Source organism: Oncorhynchus masou, unplaced genomic scaffold (assembly GCF_036934945.1).
Source record: "Oncorhynchus masou masou isolate Uvic2021 unplaced genomic scaffold, UVic_Omas_1.1 unplaced_scaffold_4534, whole genome shotgun sequence".
In the NCBI taxonomy this organism is placed as follows: Eukaryota; Metazoa; Chordata; class Actinopteri; order Salmoniformes; family Salmonidae; genus Oncorhynchus; species Oncorhynchus masou.
In genome coordinates, this window is record NW_027010929.1 from 1 (window position 1) to 12,500 (window position 12,500).

General features: G+C 43.7%; 1 protein-coding gene across 1 annotated transcript in view; it reads right to left on the reverse strand.

Annotated features, from left to right (window-relative positions):
* Positions 1-2,678: 2,678 nt before the first annotated feature.
* The window catches only part of LOC135535159 (conserved oligomeric Golgi complex subunit 6-like), a gene marked incomplete at its 3' end in the record, with an annotated part of 11,189 nt that continues 1,367 nt past the window's right edge, over positions 2,679-12,500 (reverse strand). Inside the window, 2 exon segments of the mRNA XM_064961873.1 lie at positions 2,679-2,749; positions 2,877-2,968. Coding sequence (XP_064817945.1) covers positions 2,679-2,749; positions 2,877-2,968 — 163 coding nt within the window.

Here is a 12,500-nt window from a genome sequence, read left to right on the forward strand (position 1 = left end):
ACAGAATGTCTATCCAGTAGTATTTATCCCAGGACAGAATGTCTATCCAGTAGTGTTTATCCCAGGACAGAATGTCTATCCAGTAGTATTTATCCCAACAGACAGAATCCCAGTCTATCCAGTAGTATTTATCCCAGGACAGAATGTCTATCCAGTAGTATTTATCCCAGGACAGAATGTCTATCCAGTATCCCAGGACAGAATGTCTATCCAGTAGTATTTATCCCAGGACAGAATGTCTATCCAGTAGTATTTATCCCAGGACAGAATGTCTTTCCAGTAGTGTTTATCCCAGGACAGAATGTCTATCCAGTAGTATTTATCCCAGGACAGAATGTCTATCCAGTAGTATTTATCCCAGGACAGAATGTCAATCCAGTAGTATTTATCCCAGGACAGAATGTCTATCCAGTCCCAGGACAGAATGTCTATTTATCCCAGGACAGAATGTCTATCCAGTAGTGTCTATTTATTTATCCCAGGACAGAATGTCTATCCCAGTTAGTATTTATCCCAGGACAGAATGTCTATCCAGTAGTATTTATCCCAGGACAGAATGTCTTTCCAGTATTTATCCCAGTGTTTATCCCAGGACAGAATGTCTATCCAGTAGTATTTATCCCAGGACAGAATGTCTATCCAGCAGAATGTCTATCCAGTTATTTATCCCAGGACAGAATGTCTTTCCAGTAGTTTTATCCCAGGACAGAATGTCTATCCAGTAGTATTTATCCCAGGACAGAATGTCTATCCAGTAGTATTTATCCCAGGACAGAATGTCTATCCAGTATATTATCCCAGGACAGAATGTCTATCCAGGACAGAATGTCTAGTATTTATCCCAGGACAGAATGTCTATCCAGTAGTATTTATCCCAGGACAGAATGTCTATCCAGTAGTATTTATCCCAGGACAGAATGTCTATCCCCCAGTTCTATCCAGTATTTATCCCAGGACAGAATGTCTATCCCAGGACAGAATAGTATTTATCCCAGGACAGAATGTCTATCCAGTAGTATTTATCCCAGGACAGAATGTCTATCCAGCAGTATTTATCCCAGGACAGAATGTCTATCCAGTAGTATTTATCCCAGGACAGAATGTCTATCCCGGTAGTATTTATCCCAGGACAGAATGTCTATCCCGGTAGTATTTATCCCAGGACAGAATGTCTATCCAGTAGTATTTATCCCAGGACAGAATGTCTATCCAGCAGTGTCTATCCAGTATATTTATCCCAGGACAGAATGTCTTTCCAGTAGTATTTATCCCAGGACAGAATGTCTATCCAGTAGTATTTATCCCAGGACAGAATGTCTATCCAGTAGTATTTATCCCAGGACATAATGTCTATCCAGTAGTATTTATCCCAGGACAGAATGTCTATCCAGTAGTATTTATCCCAGGACATGTCTAATTTATTTCCAGTAGTATTTATCCCAGGACAGAATGTCTTTCCAGTAGAATATATCCCAGGACAGAAGTCTGTCCAGTAGTATTTATCCCAGGACAGAATGTCTTTCCAGTAGTATTTATCCCAGGACAGAATGTCTATCCAGTAGTATTTATCCCAGGACAGAATGTCTATCCAGTAGTATTTATACCAGGACAGAATGTCTATCCAGTAGTGTTTATCCCAGGACAGAATGTCTATCCAGTAGTATTTATCCCAGGACAGAATGTCTATCCAGTAGTATTTATCCCAGGACAGAATTTATCCCAGGACAGAATGTCTATCCAGTAGTATTTATCCCAGGACAGAATGTCTATCCAGTAGTATTTATCCCAGGACAGAATGTCTTTCCAGTAGTGTTTATCCCAGGACAGAATGTCTATCCAGTAGTATTTATCCCAGGACAGAATGTCTATCCAGTAGTATTTATCCCAGGACAGAATGTCTATCCAGTAGTAATTATCCCAGGACAGAATGTCTATCCAGTAGTATTTATCCCAGGACAGAATGTCTATCCAGTAGTATTTATCCCAGAATGACAGGACAGAATGTCTATCCAGTAGTATTTATCCCAGGACAGAATGTCTTTCCAGTAGTGTTTATCCCAGGACAGAATGTCTATCCAGTAGTATTTATCCCAGGACAGAATGTCTTCCAGGACAGAATATCCAGTAGTATTTATCCCAGGACAGAATGTCTATCCAGTAGTATTTATCCCAGGACAGAATGTCTATCCAGTAGTATTTATCCCAGGACAGAATGTCTATCCAGTAGTATTTATCCCAGGACAGAATGTCTATCCAGTAGTATTTATCCCAGGACAGAATGTCAATCCAGTAGTATTTATCCCAGGACAGAATGTCTATCCAGTAGTATTTATCCCAGGACAGAATGTCTATCCAGTAGTATGTATCCCAGGACAGAAGGTCTATCCCGGTAGTATTTATCCCAGGACAGAATGTCTGTATTTATCCCAGGACAGAATGTCTATCCAGTAGTATTTATCCCAGGACAGAATGTCTATCCAGTAGTGTTTATCCCAGGACAGAATGTCTATCCAGTAGTGTTTATCCCAGGACAGAATGTCTTTCCAGTAGTACTTATCCCAGGACAGTCAGTCTGTCCAGTAGAATTTCTTCATTTTATTAGTTCTACAGTCAAATACAGTCGACTGAAATAAAGGGAAATGTACACACAACAAACACACTGGGTTGGAGGGTCTTACTTTAAGAGGTCTGCAGACTCCCTCAGTGATGTGTCCCACCACCTCTTGCATGGTCTCATCCACTCCTGGCGCTAAAGGGAAGGCAGTCAGTCACACGCAGACAAGACACACGAGAGGATTAACTACCTGTACAAAGGTTAGCATTAGAGGAGCTCAAGCGGTCGTTGCCGTAGGGATCGTGTGAGGGTTTTAGGTTACCTTGTGCTGTGACCTGTTTCAGCAGGGCCTCCAGATGCTCCTTCTCTGATGCGGTGGCTTGGTGCAGCCACGCTAACATGTCCCCTACGTACCTGGATGGGTCAAAGTTCACAGGATTAGGCTTTGTTATGGCTGTTTTTTTATATATTTTCATGCATTTACACACACTGTAAGAAACAAGTTTGGGGTCACTTAGAAACGTCCTTGTTTTTTGAAAAAAAAAAGCACTTTTCTTTTATGTCCCTTCAAATAGATCAAAAATACAGTCCAGATTATTGTTCATGTTGTAAATGACTATTGCAGTTGGAAACGGTTGATTTTTAATTTCTTTCATCACATTCCCAGTGGGTCAGAAGTTTACATAAACTCAATTAGTATTTGGTGGCATTGCCTTTGAATTGTTTAACTTGGGTCAAACATTTCAGGTAGCTTCCACACGCTTCCCACAATAAGTTGGGTGAATTTTGGCCCATTCCTCCTGACAGAGTTGGTGTAATTGAGTCATGTTTGTAGGCCTCTTTGCTCGCTTATTCAGTTCTGGCCACACATTTCCTATAGGATTGAGGTCAGGGCTTTGTGATGGCCACGCCAATACCTTGACTTTGTTGTCCTTAAGCCATTTTGCCACAACTTTGGAAGTATGCTTGGGGTCATTGTCCATTTGGAAGACCCATTTGAGACCAAGCTTTAACTTCCTGACTGATGTCTTGAGATGTTGCTTCAATATATCCACATCATTTTCATACCTCACGATGCCATCTATTTTGTAAAGTGCACCAGGCCTTCCTGCAGAAAAGCACCCCCACAACATGATGCTGCCACCCCGTGCTTCACGGTTGGGATGGTGTTCTTCGGCTTGCAAGCCTCCCCTTTTTCCTCCAAACATAACGATGGTCATTCTGGCCAAACAGTTCTATTTTTGATTCATCAGACCAGAGGACATTTCTGTAAAAAGTATGAAATTTGTTCCCATGTGCAGATGCAAACCGTAGTCTGGCTTTTTTTATGGCGGTTTTGGAGCAGTGGCTTCGTCCTTGCTGAGCGACCTTTCAGGTTATGTCGATATTGGACTCGTTTTACTATGGATATAGATACTTTTGCACCTGTTTCCTCCAGCATCTTTCCTCCAGGTCCTTTGCTGTTGTTCTGGGATTGATTTGCACTTTTCGCACCAAAGCACATTCATCTCTAGGAGACAGAACGGGTCTCCTTCCTGAGCGGTATGACGGCTGTGTGGTCCCATGGCGTTTCTACTCGCACACTATTGTTCGTACAGATGAACGTGGTACCTTCAAGCGTTTGGAAATTGCTCCCAGGGATGAACCAGACATGTGGAGGTCCACAATTTTTTTCTGAGGTCTTGGCTGATTTCTTTTGATTTTCCCATGATGTCAAGCAAAGAGGCACTGAGTTTGAAGGTAGGCCTTGAAATACATCCACAGGTACACTCCTTATTGACTCAAGGATGTCAATTAGCCTATCAGAAGCTTCTAAAGCCATGACATCATTTTCTGGAATTTTCCAAGCTGTTTAAAGGCACAGTCAACTTAGTGTATGTGTATTACTGACCCACTGGAATTGTGATACAGTGAATTATAAGTGAAATAATCAGTATGTAAACAATTGTTGGAAAAATTACTTGTGTCATGAACAAAGTAATTGTCCTAACCGACTTGCCAACTGTACATCATCATTTTAAATGGCTAATTGATCATTAGAAAACAATTTTGCAATTATTTTAGCACACTGATTAAAGAAGCAATACAACTGGCCTCCTTTAAACTAGTTGAGTATCTGGAGCATCAGCATTTCTGGGTTCAATTACAGGCTCAAAACATCCAGAAACAAAGACCTTTCTCCTGAAACTCATCAGTCTATTCTTGTTCTGAGAAATGAAGGCTATTCCATAAGAGAAATTGCCAAGAAACTGAAGATCTTGTACAATGCTGTGTACTACTCCCTTCACAGTGTACTACTCCCTTTACAGAACAGTGCAAACTGGCTCTAACCGGAATAGAAAGAGGAGTGGGAGGCCCCGGTGCACAACTGAGCAAGAGGACAAGTACATTAGTGTCTAGTTTGAGAAACAGATGCCTCACAAGACCTCAACTGGCAGCTTTATTAAATAGTAAAACACCAGTCTCAACGACAACAGTGAAGAGCCGACTCCAGGATGCTGGCCTTCTAGGCAGAGATCCTCTGTCCAGTGTGTGTCTTTTGTTTCTGAACAATTTGATCTATTTACAATTTTATTTATTTACTTATTTTAATGGACAAAAGATTGTGCTTTTCTGTCAAAAACAAGGACATTTCTAAGTGACCCCAAACTTTTGAACGGTAGTGTGTCATAGGTGCATACATAGTACACTGTCCCAACAGAGTACTGTCCCAACAGAGTACTGTCCCAACATAGTACTGTCCCAACATATTACACTGTCCCAACAGAGTACTGTCCCAACAGAGTACTGTCCTAACATATTACACTGTCCCAACAGAGTACTGTCCCAACAGAGTACTGTCCTGACATATTACACTGTCCCGACATATTACACTGTCCTGACATAGTACTGTCCTGACATAGTACTGTCCCGACAGAGTACTGTCCCAACAGAGTACTGTCCCAACAGAGTATTGTCCCAACAGAGTACTGTCCCAACAGAGTACTGTCCCAACAGAGTACTGTCCTAACAGAGTACTGTCCCAACAGAGTACTGTCCCAACAGAGTACTGTCCCAACAGAGTACTGTCCTAACATATTACACTGTCCCAACAGAGTACTGTCCCAACAGAGTACTGTCCCGACATATTACACTGTCCCGACATATTACACTGTCCTGACATAGTACTGTCCTGACATAGTACTGTCCCGACAGAGTACTGTCCCAACAGAGTACTGTCCCAACAGAGTATTGTCCCAACAGAGTACTGTCCCAACAGAGTACTGTCCCAACAGAGTACTGTCCCAACAGAGTACTGTCCCAACAGAGTACTGTCCCAACAGAGTACTGTCCCAACAGAGTACTGTCCTAACAAAGAGTACTGTCCTAACAGAGTACTGTCCCAACAGAGTACTGTCCCAACAGAGTACTGTCCCAACAGAGTACTGTCCCAACAGAGTACTGTCCCAACAGAGTACTGTCCAAACAAAGTACACTGTCCTAACAAAGAGTACTGTCCTAACAGAGTACTGTCCTAACAGAGTACTGTCCTAACAGAGTACTGTCCTAACAAAGTACACTGTCCTAACAAAGTACACTGTCCTAACAAAGAGTACTGTCCTAACAGAGTACTGTCCTAACAGAGTACTGTCCTAACAAAGTACACTGTCCTAACAAAGAGTACTGTCCTAACAGAGTACTGTCCCAACAGAGTACTGTCCTAACAAAGTACACTGTCCTAACAAAGTACACTGTCCTAACAAAGAGTACTGTCCTAACAGAGTACTGTCCTAACAGAGTACTGTCCTAACAGAGTACTGTCCTAACAGAGTACTGTCCTAACACAGAGTACTGTCCTAACACAGAGTACTGTCCTAACGTAGAGTACTGTCCGAACATGTACTATGGACAGGCTCAGTGAGCACGCGAGAGAGAGCGAGAGAGAGAGAGCAAGAGAGAGCGAGAGAGAGCGAGCGAGCGCGAGAGAGAGCGAGAGAGAGGCGAGAGAGAGCGCGAGAGAGAGCGCGAGAGAGAGCGCGAGAGAGAGAGAGAGCGAGAGAGAGAGAGAGAGCGCGAGAGAGAGAGCGCGAGAGATCTGGCTATAAATATTTGAATCAGTCATAGAACCCATTGCCCTTTATGGTTGTAAGGTCTGGGGTCCGCTCACCAACCAAGACTTAACAAGATGGGACAAACACCAAATTGAGACTCTGCACACAGAATTCTGCTAAAATATCCTCTCTGTACAACGTAGAACACCAAATAATGCATGCAGAGAAGAATTAGGCCGATACCCACTAATTATCAAAATCCAGAAAAGAGCTGTTAAATTTAAACTGACCACTGTGACTGACCCAAACTTAAGGAAAGCTTTGACTATGTACAGACTCAGTGAGCATAGCCTTGATAATGAGAAAGGCCGCCGTAGGCAGACATGGCTCTCAAGAGAAGACAGACTATGTGCTCACTGCCCACAAAATGACGTGGAAACTGAGCTGCACTTCCTAACCTCCTGCCCAATGTATGACCATATTAGAGACACATATTTCCCTCAGATTACACAGATCCACAAAGAATTCAAAAACAAACCCAATTTTGATAAACTCATATCCACTGGGTGAAATTCCAATGTGAAATCACAGCAGCAAGAAAAGAGCAACTAGTAATGAACAAACACCATTGTATATACACCCCTTATTTATGCTTATTTATTTTCCCTTGTGTACTGTAACCATTTGTACATTGTTAGAACACTATATATATATACTTATTATTTATATATTTATATAACATTTGTAATGTCTTTATTGTTTTGAAATTTCTGTATGTGTAATGTTTATTGTTAATTGTAATTGTTTATTTCACTTTTGTATATTATCTACCTCACTTGCTTTGGCAATGTTAACACATGTTTCCCATGCCAATAAAGCCCTTTAATTGAATTGAGAGACAGAGAGAGAGAGAGACAGAGAGAGAGAGAGACAAGAGAGAGGAGAGAGGAGAGAGAGAGAGAGTGTGAGAGAGAGAGAGACAGAGACAGAGAGACAGAGTACTGTAGACTACTTTATCACTGACCTCAACCCAGTCTCTCAGAGCGTTCACAGTCAGCCCACTGACACCCCTATCAGACCACAGCAAAATCACAGTCTACCTAAACAGAGCAATACTCAATCATGAGGCATCAAAGCCAAAGGAACTGAGTAACATTAAGAAATGCTATAGATGGAAGGAATGCAGTTTGGAAACCTACCAAAAAACAATTAGGCAACAACAAATTCAATCCCTTTTAGACAATTTCCTGGGTAAAACGTTCCACTGTAATAGTGAAGGTGTAAACTTGGCAGTGGAAAATCTTAACAGTATATTTGAACTCTCAGCTTCCCTATCAAATCTAAAAATCTCAAATAGAAAACCGAAGAAAATTAACAACAATGACAAATGGTTTGATGAAGAATGCAAAATTCTAAGAAAGAAATTGAGAAACCTCTCCAACCAAAAACATAGAGACCCGGAAAACCTGAGTCTACGCCTTCACTATGGTGAATCACTAAAACAATACAGAAATACACTACGGAAAAAGAAGGAACAGCATGTCAGAAATCAGCTCAATGTAATTGAAGAATCCATAGACTCTAACCACTTCTGGGAAAATTGGAAAACACTAAACAAACAACAACACGAAGAATTATCTATCCAAAATGGAGATGTATGGGTAAACCACTTCTCCAATCTTTTTGGCTCTATAACAAAGAATAAAGAGCAAAAACATATACATGATCAAATACAGATCTTAGAATCAACTATTAAAGACTACCAGAACCCACTGGATTCTCCAATAACATTGAATGAGTTACAAGACAAAATAAAAACCCTCAAACCCAAAAAGGCCTGTGGTGTTGATGGTATCCTCAATGAAATGATCAAATATACAGACAACAAATTCCAATTGGCTATACTAAAACTCTTTAACATCATCCTTAGCTCTGGCATCTTCCCCAATATTTGGAACCAAGGACTGATCACCCCAATCCACAAAAATGGAGACAAATTTGACCCCAATAACTACCGTGGAATATGCGTCAACAGTAACCTTGGGAAAATCCTCGGCATTATCATTAACAGCAGACTCGTACACTTCCTCAATGAAAACAATGTACTGAGCAAATGTCAAATTGGCTTTTTACCAAATTACCGTACAACAGACCATGTATTCACCCTGCACACCCTAATTGACAACCAAACAAACCAAAACAAAGGCAAAGTCTTCTCATGCTTTGTTGATTTCAAAAAGCCTTCGACTCAATTTGGCATGAGGGTCTGCTATACAAACTGATGGAAAGTGGTGTTGGGGGTAAAACATACGACATCATAAAATCCATGTACACAAACAACAAGTGTGCGGTTAAAATTGGCAAAAAACACACACATTTCTTCACACAGGGTCGTGGGGTTAGACAGGGATGCAGCTTAAGCCCCACCCTCTTCAACATATATATCAACGAACTGGCGCGGGCACTAGAAAAGTCTGCAGCACCCGGCCTCACCCTACTAGAATCTGAAGTCAAATGTCTGCTGTTTGCTGATGATCTGGTGCTTCTGTCACCAACCAAGGAGGGCCTACAGCAGCACCTAGATCTTATGCACAGATTCTGTCAGACCTGGGCCCTGACAGTAAATCTCAGTAAGACCAAAATAATGGTGTTCCAAAAAAGGTCCAGTCACCAGGACCACAAATACAAATTCCATCTAGACACTGTTGCCCTAGAGCACACAAAAAACTATACATACCTTGGCCTAAACATCAGCGCCACAGGTAACTTCCACAAAGCTGTGAACGATCTGAGAGACAAGGCAAGAAGGGCATTCTATGCCATCAAAAGGAACATAAATTTCAACATACCAATTAGGATTTGGCTAAAAATACTTGAATCAGTCATAGAGCCCATTGCCCTTTATGGTTGTGAGGTCTGGGGTCCGCTCACCAACCAAGACTTCACAAAATGGGACAAACACCAAATTGAGACTCTGCACGCAGAATTCTGCAAAAATATCCTCAGTGTACAACGTAGAACACCAAATAATGCATGCAGAGCAGAATTAGGCCGATACCCACTAATTATCAAAATCCAGAAAAGAGCAGTTAAATTCTATAACCACCTAAAAGGAAGCGATTCCCAAACCTTCCACAACAAAGCCATCACCTACAGAGAGATGAACCTGGAGAAGAGTCCCCTAAGCAAGCTGGTCCTGGGGCTCTGTTCACAAACACACCCTACAGATCCCCATGACAGCAGCACAATTAGACCCAACCAAATCATGAGAAAACAAAAAGATAATTACTTGACACATTGGAAAGAATTAACAAAAAAACAGAGCAAACTAGAATGCTATTTGGCCATACACAGAGAGTACACAGCGGCAGAATACCTGACCACTGTGACTGACCAAAAATTAAGGAAAGCTTTGACTATGTACAGACTCAGCGAGCATAGCCTTGCTATTGAGAAAGGCCGCCGTAGGCAGACATGGCTCTCGAGGGAAGACAGGCTATGTGCTCACTGCCCACAAAATGAGGTGGAAACTGAGCTGCACTTCCTAACCTCCTGCCCAATGTATGACCATATTAGAGAGACATATTTCCCTCAGATTACACAGATCCACAAAGAATTCGAAAACAAATCCAATTTTGAAAAACTCCCATATCTACTGGGTGAAATTCCACAGTGTGCCATCAGAGCAGCAAGATTTGTGACCTGTTGCCACGAGAAAAGGGCAACCAGTGAAGAACACGCACCATTGTAAATACAACACATATCTATGCTTATTTATTTTATCTTGTGTCCTTTACCATTTGCACATTGTAAAAACACTGTATATATATAATATGACATTTGTAATGTCTTTATTGTTTTGAAACTTCTGTATGTGTGATGTCTACTGTTAATTTTTATTGTTTATTTCACTTTATATATTATATACCTTACTTGCTTTGGCAATGTTAACACATGTTTCCCATGCCAATAAAGCCCCTTGAATTGAATTGAATTGAATTGAGAGAGACAGAGAGACAGAGAGACAGAGACAGAGACAGAGACAGAGAGAGAGAGAGAGACAGAGAGACAGAGAGACAGAGAGACAGAGAGACAGAGAGACAGAGAGAGAGAGAGAGAGAGAGAGAGACAGAGACAGAGACAGAGACAGAGACAGAGAGAGAGAGACAGTGTGTGAGAGAGACAGAGACAGAGACAGAGAGACAGAGAGAGAGAGAGAGAGAGACAGAGACAGAGACAGAGAGACAGAGAGACAGAGACAGAGACAGAGAGAGAGAGAGAGAGAGAGACAGAGAGAGAGAGAGAGAGAGAGACAGAGACAGAGACAGAGAGAGAGAGAGAGAGAGAGAGAGAGAGAGAGTGTGTGAGAGTGAGAGAGAGTGAGAGTGAGAGAGAGAGTGTGAGAGAGAGAGAGAGAGAGACAGAGACAGAGAGAGAGAGAGAGAGAGAGAGAGAGAGAGAGAGAGTGTGTGAGAGTGAGAGAGAGTGAGAGTGAGAGAGAGAGTGTGAGAGAGAGAGAGAGAGAGAGAGAGAGAGACAGAGACAGAGAGAGAGAGAGAGAGAGAGAGAGAGAGAGAGAGAGAGAGAGACTTGGAGGACTCAGACACAGACCGGCCCCTGTTCTGAGAAGTGCTGATGCCTCCATTAAGTCTGTGGCGACAGAATGTTCAGCAGTGTTCCAGAGTGTTCTAGTGTGTTCTGAGCAGGATGGGCGTTCTCAGAACACATCTGATTAGCCTCACAGTGAGAGAGACGCTCAGTCCCAAATGGCACCCTATGTGCCCTGGACAAAAGTAGTGCACTGTATGGGGGGAATAGGGTGCCATTTGGGACGAAGCCATAACAGAACCCTCCCTTACAGAACCCTCCTCCTCCTCCCCCTCCCTTACAGAACCCTCCTACCATCCTCCCCCTCCCTTACAGAACCCTCCTACCATCCTCCTCCTCCTCCCCTCCCTTACAGAACCCTCCTACCATCCTCCCCCTCCCTTACAGAACCCTCCTACCATCCTCCCCCTCCCTTACAGAACCCTCCTACCATCCTCCCCCTCCCTTACAGAACCCTCCTACCATCCTCCCCCTCCCCCTCCCTTACAGAACCCTCCTACCATCCTCCCCCTCCCTTACAGAACCCTCCTACCCTCCTCCCCCTCCCTTACAGAACCCTCCTACCATCCTCCTCCTCCCCCTCCCTTACAGAACCCTCCTACCATCCTCCTCCTCCCCCCTCCCTTACAGAACCCTCCTACCATCCTCCTCCCTCCCTCCCCCTCCCTTACAGAACCCTCCTACCATCCCTCCCCCTCCCCCCTACAGAACCCTCCTACCATCCTCCCCCCCCCTCCCCCTCCCCTTACAGAACCCTCCTACCATCCTCCCCCCTCCTCCCCCTCCCCTTACAGAACCCTCCTACCATCCTCCTCCTCCCTTACAGAACCCTCCTACCCTCCTCCTCCTCCCCCTCCCTTACAGAACCCTCCTACCCTCCTCCTCCTCCCTTACCCCTCCTACATCCTCCTCCTCCTCCCCTCCCCTCCTACCATCCTCCCCCTCCCCTACAGAACCCTCCTACCATCCTCCTCCTCCCTTACAGAACCCTCCTACCATCCTCCCCCTCCCTTACAGAACCCTCCTACCATCCTCCTCCTCCCCCTCCCTTACAGAACCCTCCTCCATCCTCCCCTCCCTTACAGAACCCCTACCATCCTACCCTCCTCCCCCTCCCTTACAGAACCCTCCTACCATCCTCCCCCTCCCTTACAGAACCCTCCTACCATCCTCCCCCTCCCTTACAGAACCCTCCTACCATCCTCCCCTCCCTTACAGAACCCTCCTACCATCCTCCCCCTCCCCTCCCACAGAACCCTCCTACCATCCTCCCCCTCCCCCCCCCCATACCATCCTCCTCCTCCCCC